The sequence below is a fragment of the Neoarius graeffei genome, chromosome 6, assembly GCF_027579695.1.
Source record: "Neoarius graeffei isolate fNeoGra1 chromosome 6, fNeoGra1.pri, whole genome shotgun sequence".
Taxonomy (NCBI): domain Eukaryota; kingdom Metazoa; phylum Chordata; class Actinopteri; order Siluriformes; family Ariidae; genus Neoarius; species Neoarius graeffei.
In genome coordinates, this window is record NC_083574.1 from 84,266,990 (window position 1) to 84,291,499 (window position 24,510).

The following is a 24,510-nucleotide window of genomic DNA, read 5'->3' on the forward strand; positions in this document are numbered from 1 at the left end:
TATCCTGTTGTACAGGGTCGCAGGCAAGCTGGAGCCTATCCCAGCTGACTACGGGCAAAAGGCGGGGTACACCCTGGACAAGTCGCCAGGTCATCACAGGGCTGACACATAGACACAGACAACCATTCACACTCACGGTCAATTTAGAGTCACCAGTTAACCTAACCTGCATGTCTTTGGACTGTGGGGGAAACCGGAGCACCCGGAGGAAACCCACACGGACACGGGAGAACATGCAAACTCCACACAGAAAGGCCCTCGCTGGCCACGGGGCTCGAACCCGGACCTTCTTGTTGTGAGGCGACAGCGCTAACCACTACACCACTGCGCCGCCCTTATTTCTTACTAACTTCAAAAATTTTTGAGCACAAAAAGCATAAAAAGCTTTTCTTTGTATACCAAATCACTTTTCTGTGAAGTTTGGTTCGCCATCTATTTATCTTTATATACTGTGTGTGTATATATATATATATATATATATATATATAATTTTTTGCTGTTGCTTGAAGGAGCTGCCGCACAGATTTACAGTATGGGTAATAGGCAGCATCAAGGATACAGAAATGTTGCCTTCAACTAGGGGCAGTTCGACGGCATGTTAGAAGACATGAAATGAGAGTTCGATCAGTTTCCACTGATCCTTGATACCTCGCTGTTTTTTTCGACCTCCTCCTGAAACAGTATTTCCCCCATGTTGAATGCGCACATGGTGCTCATTCGAAAAATGTATCATTTCTATGGTAACAGGTCATTCAGATGGACTTGTATGGGGTCACATAAAACTAAGAATAAACATCTCATCTCGTTATCTCTAGCCGCTTTATCCTGTTCTACAGGGTCGCAGGCAAGCTGGAGCCTATCCCAGCTGACTACGGGCGAAAGGCAGGGTACACCCTGGACAAGTCGCCAGGTCATCACAGGGCTGACACATAGACACAGACAACCATTCACACTCACATTCACACCTACGGTCAATTTAGAGTCACCAGTTAACCTAACCTGCATGTCTTTGGACTGTGGGGGAAACCGGAGCACCCAGAGGAAACCCACGCGGACACAGGGAGAACATGCAAACTCCACACAGAAAGGCCCTCGCCGGCCACGGGACTCAAACCCAGGACCTTCTTGCTGTGAGGCGACAGCGCTAACCACTACACCACCGTGCCGCCAAGAATAAACATATTGTTTAAAAAGATAAATATATTGTTCTCGTCACTGATATGTTGTTTTCTGTAAGGATGTGTTTAAAATTTATGGAAGGAGTCTCCAGTGTCAGTGTTTTGTAATGTTTAGTATGTTTTCATGACTGTTTTCAAAACAGAAGGCTTTGCACTTTTTTCTTATGAACGATGATGTTCTTTCTTTAATTAAAGGAGAACTGAAATGATTTTTAAACTGTCTTTATTTCTTAATTAACGTGTTATTCAATTATGTTTTCGGTTTTAGTAACCTTATATCGTGACTCGTATTGGCAACTAATTGCAATTAAATATTATACTTATTGGCCTATTCGGTTTTTAGCCATGTTGAATTTAGTTCGTTTGGTCCACGGCAGGCGTCGCTTATCCGCGCGATCTTCACGAGACTTGTGCGAGACTTCGAAACGTGAAGAAGTGTCAGCCAGGTGTCGGTGCCGCCATTTTGAAAACTGTTTTCCAAATGAAATATTGCACAAAAACGAGTTTAAATGACGATTACTGCCTACTTTTTTCAAACTTTCCTGATCGCTATCAAAACAAACAAAACTTCCGGCTTGATTACATCAGCATTCGAAAGAGGGTGCGTGCGTCTTTTGACAAACCCTGTGTCCGAAATCGTTCCCTACTCACTATATAGTGAGGATGCCATTTTGTAGCGCTGTCCGAAACCTTAGTGAAGATTATTCACACCCTATCTAGTGCACTCAAAGTATCCCACAATGCATCATGAAAAGTAATGTACAACGATGGTCACTAACCAAAGCAATATATCCCATCATGCATTGCAGTCGCGCTGAAAGAAATCAAATTAAAAGTCTCAAATTTGATTTAATAAAAGGCAGCGGCAAAGAAGAAAGGATTCAGCCTTGATTTAAAAGAACTGAAAGATGCAGGGACTTTGTATTGATTAATGTGGGAAATGCGCTCAGTATAATATGGATTTATCACATAAACACATGCGTGTATTTATTATTTTGAAAACCCACCAGCCGACTGATCTGGCACGTTTTAATTGTGCGACAGTAATGACGGAAATACCAGCGTGACGGAGTAGTGTCCGAAAGCGTTTTTTCATTTTTCCAATGAGCTCACTATATAGTCCTCTATATAGTAATTCCCTATATAGGGAGTAGTGAACGAGTGAGCGATTTCAGACACAGGGAACGTTGGCAGATGTTGGTTACTTTGATTTCCGCTGTACGTTTTACTTCCGTCCTACGATGTCTCGCACAGGTCTCAGCGAATCTCGTTTACGGCCATTGCTTTGACATATGGACTGATATATTACAGAGCATATTTCAAACACTCATAACTTGCTATAGCAGTGACAAAATAGCGATCAAAAATGCATTCCGATATTTAATAAAATGAGAAATAGAATTTTGATCATGAAAAGTTGCCTTCAATTCTCCTTTAATGAAATAATGTAAGTGTAAGCAAATTGACGGCGTATTAAAGGAATAAAACACATAGGGAGACGCTGTTATAGGAAACTCATCAATGACAGGGTGGTAACAGTAACTCTGCACAGTATTCTTTATTTATCATGCCCTTTATCACGTCACATTTACGTATTTGTTATTCACGTCCTCTTTTTCATTCTTTCATATCTTTTTTCTGCTTTCTGTCACCTGCTGTATCTGCCAGCATGCACTTTCTCTTCTTCAGCACTTCGCTTCGACAGAAAGAGCTACACTCGTGTCATTGTCATGCTCTTCTTGTTTTGCTGTTGTAGCTTTTTTCCCCCAGCACCCTGCTTACTATTTTCCATTAGATTCCCTGTCTCTCTTTCCTCTCTGCTGTCGTGCCACAGGCTAAATCTGCTTTCTCCATGGCTTCACAAACAAACTTTAAGACAGATCCACCTGGAGTCTTATGGCTATCAAATGCCTGCATCTTTATTCTCTCTCTCTCTCTCTCTCTCTCTCTCATAGATACTGATTACACTCCAAATCTATTTAGAGCAACATTTTTAATTGGATGAAATGATGACTAAGAGCGGCTAATGTAATAGTTGCTTATCTGATTCCAGAGGCAGTTAAATCATGCTTTGGTGTCAGCGTTGGAGCTGTAATGCTGCTGAACAAGCTTAATAAGTGTGTCACTAAGAACATTATAATTTCAAATGAAATTAAACATCGGATAAGACGCTTTATTCTCCGCAGTGTTCACTGAGTCAAAAAGAGCTGTGTGTGTGTGTGTGTGTGTGTGTGTGTGTGGGTGGGTGGGTGTATGTGTGCGTGCGTGCAAGTCTGCATGTTTTTATGTACTTCTAAGGACCAAATGTCAAAACAAGTAGAGTACAGTTGGACAATTTTGACCTTGTGGGGACTTGTGGATGGTCCCCACAAGTAATTTTTCGAATTCCCAAACTAACTAACTAAATCAATAAAGGAGCCAGAAGTTTCCTTTTCATTCCTGAGGTGAAGGTGAGGTTTAAGTTCAGGCACAGCATGAATTAACTGCATTAGTGATTATGTTAATGGGAGGTCCTCACAAGGATAGTGAGACAAACGTGTGTGTGTGTGTGTGTGTGTGTGTGTGTGTGTGTGTGTGTGTGTGTGTGTGTGTGGATTTATATATTACTTAGGACCAAATGTCCCCACAAATATAGTACATTCAGACAATTTCAACCTTGAGGGGACATGTGGATGGTCCCCGGATGGATGGATGAGCCAGAAGTTTCCTTTTCATTACTAAGGGAGGTCCTCTATCCTTGAGACAAATGTGTGTGTGTGTGTGTGTGTGTGTACACATGTATTTATATATTAGTGAGGACCAAATGTCCCCACTAGTACATTCAGACAATTTCGACCTTGAGGGGACATGTGGATGGTCCCCAGATTTTTTTTTTAAATAAATAAATTAATTAATTAATTAATTAACCAGAAGTTTCCTTTTCATTCCTGAGGTGAAGGTGAGGTTTAAGTTCAGGCACAGAATTAATTAACTGCATTAGTAAATATGTTAATGGAAGGTCCTCACAAGGATAGTGAGACAAACGTGTGTGTGTGTGTGTTACCCCTTTTCCACCAAATCAGTTCCAGGGCTGGTTCGGGGTCAGTGCTGGTGCTGGTTCACAACTCCTTCAACTTGCGAGGCAGCTGAGAACCAGTTTGCTTTTCCATAGCTCGGGGTGCTAAGGGGAGCCACGTCAGTTACGTCGCTGTAAACGTCAGTTACGTCGCTGTATACGTCAGTTACGTCACTGTATACGTCAGTTACGTCGCTGCATTTGCATAAACCTTGACGCAAACATCGAAGCAACAACAACATGGAGAAGAAGAAGCAGCAACAACAACAATAATGGATGACTTCACGTTTGTACGTGTAACAGATGTTGCGTTGTGTTGTTCACCAGTCTTTTTATTCTAAAGAAATGAGACAAATACACTGCTGAGGACGGGCTGCAAACGTCCAGTGGCATTGGCTAAAAACAGCAGTATAAAGACACGAATGTTAGCATTCATTTACACAATCTTCATAAGCCAGAACCATATAATCACTGAACAAATGCACCCGAACACACAATGTTATGATCACGCAAGTTCATGTCTAAATCTAGGTACATATAGCTTGAAATAAGGAATGAATATGCAAACAAAACAACAAAAGACATAATTATGTCTTCAGAGTGCCAAAATCATGACCTACCGCTTACATTTCCAAAACGAACTGAGAGGCCAGCGCCTTGTTCCCATAACTACCTGCGCTCTTAAAGGACCAGCGCAGAATTTCCCCACCACTACACACAATGGCAAGTGGAAAAAAAAAAAAAAACCCGTTACATACAGTTGCTGCTTCTCATCGCTTAAAAATGGCGACTTTTCGCGGTCTTGCTATTGTTGTTGGTCTTAACAACTCCGCCCCCCCGCTGACGTAAGCGGTTCTTTCCTCTGGCCCAGCAAAGAGTTGGTGCTAGCCTGGAACCGGTTTTTCTGGCCCCAGAGCCAGTTCTTTGTCAGTGGAAACAGAAAACCCGGTTCCAAACTAAGCACTGGCCCCGAACCAGCCCTGGAACTGCTTTGGTGGAAAAGGGGCATGTGTGTGCGTGTGCACATGTGCTTGCATGTTTTTATATACAGCTTAGGACCAAATGTCCCCACAAGTATAGTAATAGTTTGATGATTTCAATCTTGTGGGGACATTTGGATGGTCCTCTCAAGGAAATTGTTGTTGTTCTATCAATCAATAAATAAATGAGCCAAAAGTTTCCTTTTTATTACTAAGGTGAGGTTTAAGTTCAGGCACAAGCATTCATTAACTGCTTTTAGTAATTAAATGGAAGGTCCTCACAAGGACAGTGACATTATAGTGTGTGTGTGTGAAATAAATAATCTCTTTTAGTTCACATCTACCGGGTATTGGGATTTAGTTCTACAGCTGAAAATAAGACGAATTTGGAAAGAAATGTGAGCCTACATTAAAGCGTCTGAGTTTTCGGAGACGTCTCACATTTAATGCAACATTTAATGAGATGATAACATTAAAGTCCTGTTAATTAACATAGTGTCTGAAAGTTTTATTAGGAGTGAGGTAGAGACAGGGGCAGGATGAATAAATCATCATCTGAGTTGCGTCAGAGCAATTTTTCGAAAACAGGCTTGTTTAGTGAGTGATTTCAATCTGATGAGAGAATTGAGATGTAGGAAATTTTATGATTGTTTAAACTCGGCTTATTATTCCTTTATTCTTCGTAAGGCATATTGTTCCATAATGACTATGAATTATTCCATAACTACAGTGAGGGTAAGAGTAATGGTGTGTAGTTATGAGAGTAAAGAAGGAAAGTCTGGATTCGCTGATCTGTCCTTTATAAGGTGGGCCCCGCCTCTCACCTGCAGTCAGCTGGGATTGGTTCCAGCTTCCACCACGACCCTGACAGATGAGCAATATAGATAATGGATGGATGGATGGATGGATGGATGGATGGATGGATGGATAATTCTATTTTGTTTTATATGACACCTCCCTCCTGAGTTGCCTGAGATGCTAATGAAAAAGAGTATAAACATTAGCCTCAGCGTTCTCTTCATTACCACCTGGACGTATAAACTCAACTAAACATGGCCTTGCCTCTGGGATAAAACGTTCAACTTTTTCCTTCATCTCCAGCATTACCATGATTTCCTCCTCGTGTGCTGGTTGTGTTGTGTTATGGGAGGCAAGTCGTTCTCAGATTAGCGTCTCCATGTTTGCTTTGGAACACCCAACTTTCACCAGCCAATGAAATTTCACTAGATAAAATGAAAGCCCTGCCCACCCAAATATTTCATTTCTGAAATACATCACAGTGCGGGGGAAAAAAAAGGAAGGTATTGGAGGAAAATCAATCAGTTCATTAATCAGTATGTCATATAGGACATTAATTTATTTATTCATTGGTTTCATCCTGGTCTGGGTCACCGTGGATCTGGAGCCTATCCCAGGAACACCAGGAATGAAGTAGGAATACAGCGCTGAGCGTAATTGAGTACACCCCCTTTGAAAAGTAACATTTTAAACAATATCTCAATGAACACAAACAATTTCCAAAATGTTGACAAGACAAAGTTTAATATAACATCTGTTTAACTTATAACGTGAAAGTAAGGTTAATAATATAAACTTAGATTACACATTTTTCAGTTTTACTCAAATTAGGGTGGTGCAAAAATGAGTACACCCCACAACAAAAACTACTACATCTAGTACTTTGTATGGCCTCCATGATTTTTAATGACTGCACCAAGTCTTCTAGGCATGGAATGAACAAGTTGGCGACATTTTGCAACATCAATCTTTTTCCATTCTTCAACAATGACCTCTTTTAGTGACTGGATGCTGGATGGAGAGTGATGCTCAACTTGTCTCTTCAGAATTCCCTAAAGAAAGTAATTTCTTTACACCACAAAGGTGAAGGCTACAAGAAGATCAGCAAAGCTTTACTTATCAGTCAGAATACTGTAACAAAAGTGGTGCAAAAATTTAAGAAAGATGGAACTGCAACCATCTCACAGAGACGTCCAGGTCGTCCATGGAAGTTAACACCTCGACAGGAGCGTCTTCTGAGGAGAAGGGTTGAAGAAAATCAGCATGCAAGTTCACTGCAGTTATCTAAAGAAGTAGAAAGCCAAACAGGGGTGACTATTTCCCGTGGCACAATATGGCATACGCTGCAGAGGAATGGCATGCATGGATGCCGTCCATGAAAGAAGCCTCTCCTAAAGCCCAGGCACAAAAAACCCCGCCTAGAGTTTGCCAGGGCCCATGCTGACAAAGATGAAGATTACTGGGACTCTATACTCTGGAGTGATGAGACCAAGATAAATGTTTTTGGAACTATTGGCTTCAAAACTGTATGGCGTCGCAAAGGTGAGGAATACAAAGAAAAATGCCTGGTGCCTACAGTGAAACATGGTGGTGGCAGTGTCCTTATGTGGGGCTGCATGAGTGCTGCTGGTGTCAGGGAGCTGCATTTCATTGATGGCATCATGAATTCACAGATGTATTGCTCTATACTGAAAGAGAAGATGCTACCATCACTCCATGCCCTTGGTCGTCGTGCACTTTTCCAACATGACTAAACACACACCTAAGGCCACTGTTGGATTTCTGAAGAAGAACAGGGTGAAAGTGATTCAGTGGCCAAGTATGTCTCCTGATCTGAACCCAATCGAACACCTATGGGGAATTCTGAAGAGACAAGTTGAGCATCACTCTCCATCCAGCATCCAGTCACTAAAAGAGGTCGTTGTTGAAGAATGGACAAAGATGGATGTTGCAAAATGTCGCCAACTTGTTCATTCCATGCCTAGAAGACTTGGTGCTGTCATTAAAAATTATGGAGGCCATACAAAGTACTAGATGTAGTAGCTTTTGTTGTGGGGTGTACTCATTTTTGCACCACCCTAATTTGAGTAAAACTGAAAAATGTGTAATCTAAGTTATTATTAACCTTACTTTCCCGTTATAAGTTAAACAGATGTTATATTAAACTTTGTCTTGTCAACATTTTGGAAATTGTTTGTTTTCATTGAGATATTGTTTAAAATGTTACTTTTCAAAGGGGGTGCACTCATTTACGCTCAGCACTGTACATTGTGAATGAAATGCCAGTCCATCACATCACAACGTGCACCTACATTCAAACCAACTGGTGATTTACGTACAGTCACCAGCCACTTTAATTGGAACTTGTTCTTGATTCTAAGATCACTGTTCTTGGCTGCAGGACTGGAACCCAATGTGATCTTCTGTTTTCTGTTGCATGCTGAGATGCTTTTCTGCTCACCACGGTTGTAAAGAGTTACTATGAGTTACTTCCTGGCAAAAAAAAAAGATCGAACCAATCTGTCCATTTTCCTCTGACCTCTTGTCAACAAGGCGTTTGTTTCCACCCACAGAACTGTCAGTCACTCACTCACTCAATGTTTTTTTGTTTTTGTTTTACGCACCATTCTGCCTGTGTAAACTCTAGAAACTGTTGTTTGTGTGTGAAAACCCCAGGATATCAGCAGTTTCTGAAATACTCAAACCAACATCCATGCCACAGTGAAAGGAAGTCACACTTTGAGATCACAATTTTTCCCATTCTGACGTGTGAACATTAACTGAAGCTCTCGATTTGTATCTGTATAATTGGATCCATTGGGCTGCCATCACGGGATTGGCTGATTACAGAACTGCATAAAACAGCAGGTGGATGTATGGGTGTTCCTAATAAAGTGGCCAGTGAGTGTATCATGGCCAAGCCATCTACCAGCATGTTTTTTGGGAGGAGGGAGGAAACTTGAGAACCCAGAAGAAACACATGCTGAGTGATATGATGCACTTAAAAATCACTAACAAGTAGTTACGTGGCGGCGCGGTGGTGTAGTGGTTAGCGCTGTCACCTCACAGCAAGAAGGTCCGGGTTCGAGCCCCGTGGCCGGCGAGGGCCTTTCTGTGCGGAGTTTGCATGTTCTCCCTGTGTCTGCGTGGGTTTCCTCCGGGTGCTCCTGACCTGGCGACTTGTCCAGGATGTACCCCGCCTTTTGCCTGTAGTCAGCTGGGATAGGCTCCAGCTTGCCTGCGACCCTGTAGAACAGGATAAAGCGGCTACAGATGATGAGATGAAGTACAGTGGTGCTTGAAAGTTTGTGAACCCTTTAGCATTTTCTATATTTCTGCATAAATATGACCTAAAATGTCATCAGATTTTCACACAAGTCCTAAAAGTAGATAAAGAGAACCCAGTTAAACAAATGAGACAAAAATATTATACTTGGTCATTTATTTATTGAGGAAAATGATCCAATATTACATATCTGTGAGTGGCAAAAGTATGTGAACCTTTGCTTTCAGTATCTGGTGTGACCCCCTTGTGCAGCAATAACTGCAACTAAACGTTTCCAGTAACTGTTGATCAGTCCTGCACACCGGCTTGGAGGAATTTTAGCCCATTCCTCCGTACAGAATAGCTTCAACTCCGGAATGTTGGTGGGTTTTCTCACATGAACTGCTCGCTTCAGGTCCTTCCACAACATTTCGATTGGATTAAGGTCAGGACTTTGACTTGGCCATTCCAAAACATTTACTTTATTCTTCTTTAACCATTCTTTGGTAGAACTACCTGTGTGCTTAGGATTGTTGTCTTGCTGCATGACCCGGCTTATCTTGAGACTCAGTTCATGGACAGATGTCCTGAAATTTTCCTTTAGAATTCGCTGGTATAATTCAGAATTCATTGTTCCATCAATGATGGCAAGCCGTCCTGGCCCAGATGCAGCAAAACAGGCCCAAATCATGATACTACCACCACCATGTTTCACAGATGGGATAAGGTTCTTATGCTGGAATGCAGTGTTTTCCTTTCTCCAAACATAACGCTTCTCATTTAAACCAAAAATTCTATTTTGGTCTCATCCGTCCACAAAACATTTTCCAATACCCTTCTGGCTTGTCCACGTGATCTTTAGCAAACTGCAAACGTGCAGCAATGTTCTGTTTGAAGAGCAGTGGCTTTCTCCTTGCAACCCTGCCATGCACACCATTGTTGTTCAGTGTTCTCCTGATGGTGGACTCATGAACATTAACATTAGCCAATGTGAGAGAGGCCTTCAGTTGCTTAGAAGTTACCCTGGGGTCCTTTGTGACCTTGCCAATGATTACACACCTTGCTCTTGGAGTGATCTTTGTTGGTCGACCACTCCTGGGGAGGGTAACAATGGGCTTGAATTTTCTCCATTTGTACACAATCTGTCTGACTGTGGATTGGTGGAGTCCAAACTCTTTAGAGATGGTTTTGTAACCTTTTCCAGCCTGATGAGCATCAACAACACTTTTTATGAGGTCCTCAGAAATCTCCTTTGTTTGTGCCATTATACACTTCCACAAACATGTGTTGTGAAGATCAGATTTTGATAGATCCCTGTTCCTTACATAAAAGAGGGTGCCCACTCACACCTGATTGTCATCCCATTGATTGAAAACACCTGACTCTAATTTCACCTTCAAATTAACTGCTAATCCTAGAGGTTCACATACTTTTGCCACTCACGAAGATGTAATATTGGATCATTTTCCTCAATAAATAAATGACCAAGTATAATATTTTTGTCTCATTTGTTTAACTGGGTTCTCTTTATCTACTTTTAGGACTTGTGTGAAAATCTGATGACGTTTTAGGTCATATTTATGCAGAAATATAGAAAATTCTAAAGGGTTCACAAACTTTCAAGCACCACTGTAGTTACATACACAGGTCCTGAAAATGGGTACCATGATATGCCTGTAGCACTCTATGGAAGTGTGTGTGTGCGTGCAGGTGGAGACAGCTGGAGCGTTCTTACACACTGACATTACCATTTACGGCTTTAGGCAGTTTAAACACTGTCACATTCATTTACTGTGTCTGTGTATGTGGATATTTTTTATCCCTTGGTGTGGATCGGAATATCTGAAGAATATTTTGACTTGTGGGGACATTTGGCTGGTTTTATAAACTTTTATTTCAAAAACAAAGGTTAAGGTAGGGTTAGATTTACGGTAGATGCCTCATAGTATTAATTAACTACATTAATAATGATGTCATTGGAACATTGACTTCACTGGGACTGAACTCTCTGGTTTGGTAATAAATCTCTCTCTCTCTCTCTCTCTCTCAGATCATCACGTTTTTCAACAACGAGGTCTACACCAACGATAACCAGGCGAGCCGCCTGTCCTTTGCCGGAGACTACCTAAACGGAGACGCCTCTCTCCTGATCAGCGATCTCCAGTTGAGCGACTCGGGCGAGTACCACTGCAAAGTGAAGACAGGCGGGAAGTACCTTTGGAGCCAGGTCAACCTCGTGGTCCTGGGTAAGAGCACCTCCCACTGCGCCCGCCTTCCAGGAAGCTTCTCTCTTCAGGCCTCATTTCCTCTGAACCAGACCACCTAATAATGCTTCAATTTGATTCCTGCTTCTGATGATTTGATTTCGCCGCTCTCCACATTGTTAATGCTTGCCTTGCGTCGTCGGGGAGGGGTTGTTTATTTGGTTTGGGTTTAGCAAAGTTGGTCACGTGCCGTGTGCGAGTCTCTTTGTAGCTTGATGTTCGGGGACATTAAAAGATATCATTAGAGAATGATGAAACTCTGGTGCCATAGATAGATCCCCTTTTTAGAGAACATGTGGTCACCTGGGAAATCAAGTCAGATGTCCATTTTAGAACAGAAATATTCTCCTAAAATAGGATTGTGAGATTGTTTGCACTGATTGATGACAGTACTGCCTGAGATTTTGGAGGGGTGTAAGCTGTAGTGAAGCTGGCTGGGGAAAGGAATGTCAATACAGCTGAAAAAACTGCTAGAAGCTGGATACAAGTCAGCCTAGCTGCTAGTCATTAGCATTCTTTTTTTTTTTTAAATAATGATCTAATAACAAGGTCAGGCATGCTTCCAGAACTGAAGTTGAGACTGTAAATAAACCTAATGAGTTATTAGCTGCAACAAAGCTCATTATTTAACAGTTATTCCATGAAATCGAGTCGTACATGAGCTGATAGCCGATGAGGCGCGTAGCACCGAGTTGGATATAAGCCGTGTACGACGAGATTGAGTGGAATAACTTTTTTATTCTATCCACATTCATTGGATTTTGAGAAACAGAGCATTTTTTTCAAATTCGATAAATAAAAACTTTATACGGGCGGCACGGTGGTGTAGTGGTTAGTGCTGTCGGCTCACAGCAAGAAGGTCCGGGTTCGAGCCCCGTGGCCGGCGAGGGCCTTTCTGTGCGGAGTTTGCATGTTCTCCCTGTGTCCGCGTGGGTTTCCTCCGGATGCTCCGGTTTCCCTCACAGTCCAAAGACATGCAGGTTAGGTTAACTGGTGACTCTAAATTGACCATAGGTGTGAGTGTGAATGGTTGTCTGTGTCTATGTGTCAGCCCTGTGATGACCTGGCGACTTGTCCAGGGTGTACCCCGCCTTTCGCCCGTAGTCAGCTGGGATAGGCTCCAGCTTGCCTGCAACCCTACAGAACAGGATAAAGCAGCTAGAGATAATGAGATGAGATGGGAAAAACTTTATACAAAATGTCTGATAAAACCATTTCGGCTTAGAATGTATACAAACCGGCGAAATGATGGTCACGATTTGTGAAAAATGCTATAGTAATAATTTTTGAAAAAATAAAAAAAGATACGTTCTTACTATCAAATACTTACTTTCATTCCATATTTTGTTGCTTTATTTTTAGTATTTTGGGGTTTTCTTCTTCTTCTTTAGGGTTTTTTGATGGTTGGCAAACCAACTTAAAGGTGCATTACCACCACCAACTGGGCTGGAATGTGGAACAGGAGATATTGGGGGGGGGCTGTGTTCTTTTAGCTATTTCTCTTTCTTTTAAATACTTGACGACAATTTTTGAGGTTTTGTTTTTGAGTAGAGTTTTTATTTCATCCTCGGTTGGTTCAGCAACCCGATCCGCCATTTTGTTTTTCTCTACTCATGGTCAGTGTTGTATAAAGTACTGGGAAATCACACTCAAGTAAAAGTATTGGTACCCTTCCAAAAAATGACTTTGGTAAAAGTCAAAGTCACTGACTGAAATGTTACTTGAGTTAAAGTCTTAAAGTATCTGACATTTCTTGCACTTAAGTATGACAAGTAATGCAAAAATAAATCTACTCAAGTAATGTAATTAAAAGTAAACAAGCAAAGGCAATCTGAATTTGTAATATTTTTAATATTTTGGTAAACTGAAGGTAATTTGTCACCAATGGTTCATGACAAGCAATTACACTGCTGAAAACAGAGGTGCACACACAACCATTATAAACAAGAAAAAAATAAATTGGGCGAAAAATGAAGCTGCCTATCTGGCATCTGAAGATGGAGACCACAGTTTTGACACTTTTTTTTCTCATTTTTTTCCTTTGTTTCTTAAACTGAGAGAAAGTACTGAAAATTAGGCATACATCACACCATTAAGAAAAAAAACACATAAAAAAAGCTGCTACTGTTATTGCACTTTATAAACTATGGAGGTGCATACATGACCAATTGCTGTCATAATAATCAAAAGACAAAAGTAATTTGGAGAAAACTGAAAAACCTGAGAAAACCTCAATGTGTTTCTTTAGATTGGACGGGGAGTTTCTATAATGCCGCTTTTCCACTACCAACGCGGCTGAGCCGTGCCGTGCTGAGTCGGGCTGAGTCGAGCCGAGTGGGGCTGTTGGAGTTGCATTTCGACTACAACCGCGCTGAACCGTGCTGGCTGGAAGTGGGTGGACACACTGGGTGGAGTTAGCGAAAGTGGGTGGAAGTCACGTGATGTCGTTAGGCGGCGCAAACAGTGACATCAGTGAGCTTTTAAGCGGTAGTCTCACAACCCGGAGAGTAAACAATAAACATGGAGGACATGGAGTCGTTAGTGTTGCTGGTCTTGGTGCTGTGGCTTGTTGTCACCGACAACGCCAACAGATACTGGCAAGAGCGTATAGATGAGGCGAGGCGCATAAGGCTTCATAATTCTCGTAATTCGTAATTCTCCTTCTTCCGGGTTTACGGTGTTTACAGATCCCAGCGTGCTCGCGGGGCGTGTGTGGGCATGTGAGGACACTCCTCCTCACCAATCAGTGCACAGGGGAGTGTCTCCTCACGCCCCTAGCCTCACTCAGCTCGGTTTGGCTCGCTTCAGCCCCACTCCAAAACTGTGCGAGTTTTGGGGGCTAAGCAGGGCTGAAGCGAGCTGAGTCGTGCTGTTTTTAGATAGTCGAAACGCGAGCCGTGTCGGGCTGAAGTGAGCTGAAGCGAGCTGAACTGAGCTGAAAAAGGGTAGTGGAAAAGGGCCATAAGAGAGAATTTCCACGTTTTTTAGAAGGCATAAGAGACACTTCATTTGATAGGACAAATCCTTCACATCAACGTAAGAGAACATTGTGTTCAAATACGGCCAGGGGTGCTCATCATCAGGTTCCTCTTCATTTGTAGCCGAAGTAGCTGCTGTCTCTGTCTCCTCTTCCATCAGGGCTGTTGATTGCGAAGCTAGCTTTCTGCTTACTGCGTGAAGCCAACAGGTGTAGCCTATTGGTTGTCATGCGCAAGTGGTGAACAAGCCCAGGCACGTCCTGACTTCGTTGCAGTCAGTGGTGTTAAAACACGTTTTTTTTCCTTTCTTTTTTTGTAACGAGTAACTAAACGGCTCTTTGAAAATGTATCGGAGTAAAAGTATGCAATTAAGTTAAAAAATATAGTGAAGTAAAAGTGAAAGTTCTCAAAAATTTGAAAACTCAAGTAAAATACAGAATCTCCCAAAATGTACTTAAGTACAGTAGTGAAGTATTTTTACTTCGTTACTATACAACACTGCTCACGGTATATGAGCTCATAGCAGAGTAGCCAATCAGAGTGTGCGATTGCTCATATCCAGTGAATGCGGATAGAATATAAAATTATATAAACTGCACATGCATAGGCCGCGGTGAACAGCTTCCTGGAACAGATGTCGTCTTGATAAACGTGTTTAATCCACGGGTGCAGATAGAGGGTGGGACGGGTGGGATTCGTCCCACCCAGATCTAAATTCACCTCGCTCGGTCCCCCCCACTTATAGGGAGGAAAAAACGTCTATGCTGTCTTTCTTTGCATAAGGCAAACCTCACGGAAAAATCAAAAGACTAATTACCGTTCGGTTTATTGAGGTGCACAGCAGTACATACATAGTTGCAACAACTCACATAAAACAAAACAAAGACTGATATTCGGTTGGTTGAGCTGCGCAGACTGCACAGGTTGCAAGCTCGAGCTTGGTTGCTATGGTTACCCACAAGTTTGACAGGCATATCGGGGACAGCTCCTAGTTCAGGACCCCAACACGGCATGATGAAGGGTGCCAAACCGAAAAGGCAGAAAACGATTGCATCATTTTTTCAAAAAACAACGACTGTAAGTAAACTGTGCCTTACTTTATCATATCACCTTGCAATTTTTTGATAGTCTGTTCAAAGTAATGTTGTAGTGAAAGTAAAATCGTATGGAGTAGAGATGCCTTTCTGGTAGCCTCCTTCTTTTGGTGGTAGCCTGTAGATACAGTGCTCAGAAGGCAGTTTTAATGTTTAATCTGGCGTTCCCTGCCATAATTTCAGCGAGCGTATTGTTTCATAAGGAAACTTTGCGAAGAGTTGTTGACTGACTGCCGCTCACGCAACACACAGGCATAGTTAGAAAGTCAACACATGTTGACAACACATGGTGGGGTTGGGGTTGGTTTGCTGGCAGCTTTGTCCCCCCCAGTTCAAAAAACGTATCTGCGCCCCTGGTTTAATCTGCTTAAACACGTTTTGTTGCTCTGCTCCAAAGTTGCCTATTAAGGTTCTTATAGGTTTACAAAATAAGCGAAAAAAACACCGTTTTCTTTAAATCGTGTAACTTGATCGTCATCACAACAGTTGGACTCTATTCTCGATTGTCCCAAACCTACCTCAGAACAATTTTGAAATGTTTTTAAACGTGACTAACGCCCACATCCTGCAGTCTAAATAAGGAGCCAGTTCAACAAACATTGCTGTAAAACCAGGTTGAGTAATCCAATTTTTTTTCCTCATGCAGTGAATGACATGTTTTGATTAAGTTGTAGCTGATCTCATTCATCTCATCTCATTATCTCTAGCCGCTTTATCCTGTTCTACAGGGTCACAGGCAAGCTGGAGCCTATCCCAGCTGACTACGGGCGAAAGGCGGGGTACACTCTGGACAAGTCGCCAGGTCATCACAGGGCTGACACATAGACACAGACAACCATTCACACTCACATTCACACCTACGCTCAATTTAGAGTCACCAGTTAACCTAACCTGCATGTCTTTGGACTGTGGGGGAAACCGGGGCACCTGGAGGAAACCCACGCGGACAACATGCAAACTCTGCACAGAAAGGCCCTCGCCGGCCACGGGGCTCAAACCCGGACCTTCTTGCTGTGAGGCAACAACGCTAACCACTACACCACTGTGCCGCCATTGTAGCTGATGTGACTGTAAAACAGATGTACGCCTAAATGATTCAGTTTGTAAACGGTATGAATACCAGCTGCCAAATGGTTGGAGTTAAAGCCAAACAAAAGCCAAAAAATAAACTCGGTTTGCCAAGCACGCCAAGTGCCCTGATCTTCCCCCCACATGTTTTACTTAAAAGTAAAACTTTATAACCACAATTTCTTCTTCTTCTTCTTCTTTTGGCTGTTCCTGCTGGGGTCACCACAGCGGATAATGTCCTTCCATCTCCTCCTGTTCTCCGTATCTTTTACTGTCACACCAACCGTCCTCATGTCCTCCTTCACCACATCCATAAATCTCATCTTGGGTCTTCCTCTTTTCCTTCGACCTTATATTATTGTTTATAGCAACAATTTATCCATTTTAAAAGTTGCGATATTGCTAAAAATACGCTTCCCTGGGTGGGGCCATTTGCACTGAAACCGGATATCTACTTGTGACGTTGCTTCCACACAGAGGTGGACAGTAATGAAGTACATTTACTTGAGTACTGTACTTAAGTAAACTTTTTGAGTATCTGTACTTTACTTGTATGTTTTTTTTTTTGGGGGGGGGGAAACTTACGACTTTAACTTCACTACATTTGAAAGGCAAATATTGTACTTTTCACTCCACTACATTTCTATCAAGGTCCTCGTTACTCGTTACTATGAAGCAGCTTTGAAAGTGGATGTTTTTTTCTTTTCCTTTCTAAAACGTGATTGTTTTTTTTTCCCAGGTGACACTGAGGCAGCCGATCAGTAATCACTAGGGTCACATCACATCCATAGACTGGATAAAATCAAGTTCAGTGATTTCTCCGCAGCGTTATTTAACACGATCAGTTGATGGCAGAATGGAAGGAGGCGGTTCTTCTGGAGAATGCACACACTCATGGCCATACCTAGAAACCATGTTTCAGTTTTCTGAAAGGATTAATGATTCGTTTCATTTTAAATGTTTGCTTTGTTTGCCGAAAACGAACCACATCACGGCCTACAAAAACTCGCCGTCCGACCTGCGGAAGCATATTGAAGTATATAAACGTTTTATTCCAAGAGAAAGCTTTCACTGAAGTTGTCTGTGCTTTTAGAGCTAGCGATAACGTTGCAATAGCTATGCAGTCTGGTTAGTCAAATGGCTTTTTATGGATTTGCCCACCAAGTTGCCGTAGCCTTGTCCACAGCTAACGTTAACACATAGCTAATTAACTTGGACACTGTTAGTTAGCATGTAAAAACAGAGCTACGCTAACATGAATAATGTTAACTTATCTGAAGTCCTTTCAGAAATATGTTTTAGCATAATCTTGCCAAATAAACAGAATGTAGAAATCTTTCTTTTCTAGTAGCGTTAGCTACCCGATACGATTTCGAGTTTGAAAAGAGTTTGCTAGCATGTCAGGTGGAGCTTCACTGACTAGCTAGCTTAATGTTAAACCACCATGATGGCACAGCATGCGTTCATTTTGTGAATTCACATTTCCGTCATTAGGTTTTGTAAGCGTTGTGGCAATAATACAACAGTGTGTTAACATCAGGGATACTGTGTTCAAAACTTCCATGGATGAAGAAGAAGTCCGAGATGGGTTTCGAAGGGATCAGTAACAGTGAATTTGTGGTATTCAGCGAGGTATGCGCACAAAAGGAGAGCTAGCGGAGTAGCAGAAACACGCTTTCAAAACGCCACGGCCGGGGGCGTCATGGGTCAGGTGGATAAGGTGCCATACCATAAATCCGGGGACCCCGGGTTTGATTCCGACCCGAGGTCATTTCCCTCTCTCTCACGCTCATTTCCTGTCTCTACACTGTCCTATCCAATAAAGGTGAAAAAAGCCCCCCCCCCAAAAAAAAAAATCTTTAAAACGCCGTGGCCTGTCTGTAAACAAAAACAACAAACTGGATTCTGGGAAGAGTGAGCCGGCCCCTTTAAATTAAACAGTGATAATTTCAGCACTGATGCAAAATCAAATAGCGATAGTCGAGAAGAGAGCAACCAGAATTGTTTTCCATTTTATCCCTGTTCTATAATATCTTTGTGGGTTTTTTTCCTCTTTATTCTTATTCCTTCGTATATTTTTACACCCCGTCTCCTCTCTTTTTTCCCTTTTTCTGTTTTCTCCCTGGTCAATTCCAACCTTAACTTTAAGAACTTTTCATCCCGTCTGAGTTGTTTGAATTTTGTCGAATGTGTGTGACTATTTTAGAATTTTCTGCCATCCTCATGATATTTATTGTGGACTTTATTGTGAATCCATGGATGGAGAGATCGATGCTGAGGCGTTAGAGATGGAATTAAAAGCCTGTCGTGTCTCTAAAGAAACAGTGCGCTGTCAGCTGTGTATGAGGCACACAGAGCTTTCTTGGAATAATATTTCAGCAGATCTGGTCTTCATTAAACGGCACGTGTTGTTGCCAAGTCGGCTCTGATGGAACGGACACTTCAGCGTGAACGCTGGAGGATCGGAAACAGTGACGGTCGAGGGGTTCTGCTCACTTTCTGCTCACTTCTGAAGGCTGCAGCAGAGCAGTGTGGGATGGGTGGGACGTGTTTTTCTTTGGAGTGAATTTTTAATTGTAATGTTGTTTTGTAAACGTTGTTATAAACAGATTAATGTGATCTAAAGACAATTACACAGCAGAGGAGCCGCAAAGGACGACAGGGTTTCACAGAAAGAGACAGACAGGAGTATCATCAGGACTGGAATCATCCAGGAGACAATAGCATATTTCTCTCTCTCTCTCTCTCTCTCTCTCTCTCTCTCCCTCTTTGTTTGTCTGTCTCATTCATCTTCTTTCACACTCTTTCTTCTTTTCTCTGTCCATGCCCTGTCCCTCTCTGTGTCTCTCTCTGTATGTGTCCCTTCATGTCTATCTCTGTCTGTCTCCATCTCTCTGTCGCTCTCATTTTATACCTCTCTTATTCTATTATTTGTTCTCTCTCTCTCTCTCTCTCTCTCTCTCTCTCTCTCTGTATGTTCCTCTCTTGGTTCCTCTTCCTGTCTCTTTCTGTCTGTCTCTTATTCATTCTTTCTCATTCCTTCTCTCTGTCTCCATCTGTCTCTCTCTCATTCTACACCTCTCTCTCTCTCTCTCTCTGTGTCTGTTCCTGTCTCTGTCCCTCTTCCTGTCTCTCTGTCTGTGTCTGTCTGTTTGTCTCTCTCTCTCTCATTCTATACCTTTCTCTGTCTCTCTCTCTCTCTCTCTCTCTCTCTCTCTCTGTTCCTCTTGGTTCCTCTTCCTGTCTCTTTCTGTCTGTCTCTTATTCATTCTTTCTCATTCCTTCTCTCTGTCTGTCTCCTTGTCTCATATTCTCTCTCTCTCCCTGTGTCTGTTCCTGTCTCCATCCCTCTTCCTGTCTCTCTCTGTCTCCTTGTCTCATATTCTCTCTCTCTCTCTCTCTCTCTCTCTCTGTGTCTGTTCCTGTCTCCATCCCTCTTCCTGTCTCTCTCTGTCTCCTTGTCTCATATTCTCTCTCTCTCTCTCTCTGTGTGTGTGTCTGTTCCTGTCTCCATCCCTCTTCCTGTCTCTCTCTGTCTCCTTGTTTCATATTCTCTCTCTCTGTCTGTCTCTCTCTCTCTCCCAAACGTCCTTGGGTTTGTGAAAGGTGCTATATAAATTGAAATTATTATTATTATTATTGGGGCGGCACGGTGGTGTAGTGGTTAGCGCTGTCGCCTCACAGCAAGAAGGTCCTGGGTTCGAGCCCCGTGGCCGGTGAGGGCCTTTCTGTGTGGAGTTTGCATGTTCTCCCCGTGTCCGCGTGGGTTTCCTCCGGGTGCTCCGGTTTCCCCCACAGTCCAAAGACATGCAGGTTAGGTTAACTGGTGACTCTAAATTGACCGTAGGTGTGAATGTGAGTGTGAATGGTTGTCTGTGTCTATGTGTCAGCCCTGTGATGACCTGGCGACTTGTCCAGGGTGTACCCCGCCTTTCGCCCGTAGTCAGCTGGGATAGGCTCCAGCTTGCCTGCGACCCTGTAGAAGGATAAAGCGGCTAGAGATAATGAGATGAGATTATTATTATTATTATTATTATTATTATATTCTCTCTGTCTGTTCCTGTCTCCATCCCTCTTCCTGTCTCTCTGTCTCTCTCCTTGTCTCATATTCTCTCTCTCTCTCTCTCTCTCTCTCGGTGTCTGTTCCTGTCTCCGTCCCTCTTCCTGTCTGTCTGTCTGTCTGTCTCTCTCTCTCTCATTCTACACCTTTCTCTGTCTGTCTCTCTCTGTCTTATATTCATTGTCTCTCTCTCTCTCTCTCTCTCTCTCTTTCTCTCAATATTGTCAGATCTTTATAATATCCCTTTAGCATCAATAAACATTCATTAGCATTTAATAAAACATTACAAACAAATGAGTCGAGTGCCTCAGTGTGACTCAGCCATACAGAAAACACTTAACGAATCATTACAGAAATGAAGCGAGCCGTGGATGGCGTTAGCTGGGCTTGTGTGGGAAGAACGTGTCCAATCCTGCTCCAGGTAGGGGAGATGAAAAAGGACTTTTTAATTTTCTTTGTAATTTTCTCTTAAGCATTTGAAAATCTCTCTCTCTCTCTCTCTCTCTGTATGAAGACATTGCAGTGGATAAACTTCAAGGTCTTTACAAATTGCTGTCAGCTTTATGGCGACACTCAATTTTGGGTGACGAACATTTGCATATTTCCTCCGCCGCTGAGATAATGGTCTGGCACGGTTCCCCTTGCTCTGTGTGTGTGTGTGTGTGTTTTCCCTCTGTGCATAGAGTTTAGCCTCGAGCCGCACACTAACTACACAACAAAGCAGTGAGTTTGGCTGGTTTAGCCAAGTCTGTTTTATCTCTCTCTCACACACACACACACACACACACACACACACACACACACACACAAGCAAATCAAAGCATCCCATTCCCTCAAGTGTGTGTTTGTTCGTGTGTGTGTGTGTGTGTGTGTGTGTGTGTGTGTGTGTCTCGGGGGGGGGGGGGAGTTTCTTGATAGGATCAATAAAAAGCTTAGTAGAGTCACAGGACTGTACACAGTGTGAGCGCCAAGTGAACAGTTTATCTGCTTCCATTTATTCATTTATTCATGAATTATTGATTGATGTATTACTAAATGAACATCATTTAAACAACGAACCATCTAAAGCTCATGTACTGTAACCTCATCGAGAGAATTAGTTAACAGTTATTCCATGAAATCGAGTCGTACATGAGCTGATAGCCGACGAGGCACGTAGCACCGAGTTGTCTATAAGCCATGTACAACGAGATTGAGTGGAATAACTGTTTTATTCTATCCACATTCACTGGAGTTTGAGAAACAGGGCTTTTTTATTTTTTATTTTTTTGCCAATTCAATAAATAAAAACTTTATATAAAACATCTGATAAAATCATTTCCACTTTGGATGTAAACAAACCGGCGAAATGACAGGAGCAATTTGTGAAAAATGCAATAATAATAATAATAATAATAATAATAATAATAATAATAAGCCCTGTGATGACCTGGCGACTTGTCCAGGGTGTACCCCGCCTTTCGCCCGTAGTCAGCTGGGATAGGCTCCAGCTTGCCTGCGACCCTGTAGAAGGATAAAGCGGCTACAGATAATGAGATGAGATGAGATAATAATAATAATAATAATTATTATTATTATTATTGAAAAATAAAAAAATATATGTTCTTACCATCAAATACTTTTATTCCACAATTTGTTGCTTTTTTGTATTTTTGAGGGTTTTGTTTTCAAATAGAGTTTTTATTTCGTCCTCGGTTGGTTCAGCAACCCGCGCCGCCATTTTGTTTTTCTCTACTCACGGTATATGAGCTGATAGCTTCGTAGTAGAGTAGCCAATCAGAGCATGCAATTGCTTATATCCAGTGAATGTGGAGAGAATGAAATCCTATATTAAAGCCTTGTGACATCGTTCTTTCCTTCTCTCCTTCAGATCTTTTGTGCTTTTCTCCATGTGAGCTCTCCATTTTTTTTATACCCCGCCAAACTTCGTTTGGGTTCTGTCCGTCCGTCTGACTGTTCGACTGGTCACGTTTTTGTTTCCAGGCCATATCTTTAAAACTGCTGAAGATATCTTCATGAAACTTTTTATACATATCAAGCAACATGTGAACTGGTGCCTTTTGCTATTTTGGATTTCTGAAAAAAAAGTATTTTTCAAATTTTTACAGAAAAAAATAGATTTTGACTTGGTTTCTAAGAGCAATGTTGGTTTCCGGAGCATATATCCCAAACTATTCATGATACGGATTTGAAACTTGGTATACATGTTAACAAGGTGATGTCGATGTGCCTTTTCATACTAAGAAATTTGAGAAATTAAAATTTTTCATGTTTCCATGGAAACAGTTTCAGACTCTTAGGTTAGTCTTAGGGTCGGTTTTGTTTCCGGAGCAGAACTTGAAAACTATGAGTGTTATGGTCTTGAAAGTTGGTATATGTGTTGATTTAAGTAATGTATATGTGCCTTTTGATACTAAGAAATGTGGGAAATTGTAATTTTTAGCTCACCTGGACCAAAGGTCCGGTGGGTTTATGCCATGGGCTGCTGAGGTCAGTGTAAAGAGGTAGGGTTGGATTCCTGCAGCAGAACTCGAAAAATGTGACAAATAATATCTAGAAACTTGGTATATAGGGCGGGGGATATAGATGACTCTGTCTTCTTGTTCTTCTACATTCTCTCTCTTTCTGTTTGTTTTTCTCTCAAACACCTTTCCCTAATTCCTCCGTCATCTTATTTTTCTCTGTTTCCTCTTTACTCCAGTTCTTTCAATATTCTCTTCTCTCTTTTATGTTTCACTTCTCTCAGACTTCAAATCCTTCTCACTCACTGGCTCACGATTCTCTTCCTGTTCTCTTTGTGTTTCATCTGTACTTATGCTTATTCTCTGACATACACAGTCTCTCTTCTCTCTCCATGTTCTCATTCTGTTTTCTTCCTGTGTTTTTTTCCCTCCACTCCTTATCTGATTCTCTCTTTATCTTCTTAATCCTTCCTTTTTCTCTTCCTAATCTGTCTATTTAATTTGTGCTAGCAGCGCTGGGGCAGATTGTTACTCTCACTCAGGATCTTTCTACTTTATTATTATTATTATTATTATTATTATTATTATCCTAACATTTCTGGGATGTTATTTCTCATTAAGTTTTTCAACCAATCATCACCAAATTTCACATGAAGAATCCCTCTGGGCTCAATTATGTTGCTATGACTTTTGGTGCTGATCTGGATCACTGAACCGGAATGATCCATGAAAAACTGGATATTTTTATTTCAATCAGGGTTTTTTTTTCTTTCATTTTGTTCAGGGTGGCAGAGCACAATTTTTCCTCACTAAGCGTCATTCTCTATATCTTACCGTTCCAGATCTATGGGGTACAGTGACCAGACGTCCCAGTTTATAACAGCTAGCACAAATTACTGTGTCTTTAGTCACACTATCTATCTAGTTCCCTATATTTTCATTACTCTTTCCATAATTTTGGGTTTTTTTTCCTGTCTCATTCCTCTCTAGTCTCTTTATTTTCTCTCACTTCTCTCTATAATATCTCAGTTTATTTCTAATTTCTTTCCTTATTTTTTTCCTTCACTTCTCTCTCGACAGTGTGTTCTTTCTTTTCTTGTCCTATTCTCTCCATTTTGTCTCCCACGTCTTTCATTTTTCTCCCTATTCTCTGCCTAGTTACTCCATTTCTCTCACTTCTTTCCCTATTCTAGCCTTACTGTCTCCCTTTTCTCTCATTTCACCCCTAATCTCTCTATTTCTCTCTGTATATATATTTTCATTATCCTCTCCATATTCACTCCCATTCCTTTTAAATTTATTTCTCCA

The 24,510-nt window shown here is 41.8% G+C and overlaps 1 protein-coding gene across 1 annotated transcript in view; it reads left to right on the forward strand.

Annotated features, from left to right (window-relative positions):
* The window catches only part of clmpb (CXADR like membrane protein b), a 283,130-nt gene that overhangs the window by 216,850 nt on the left and 41,770 nt on the right, over positions 1 to 24,510 (forward strand). Inside the window, exon 3 of the mRNA XM_060924118.1 lies at positions 11,327 to 11,522. Coding sequence (XP_060780101.1) covers positions 11,327 to 11,522 — 196 coding nt within the window. The remainder of the gene's footprint in view (positions 1 to 11,326; positions 11,523 to 24,510) is intronic.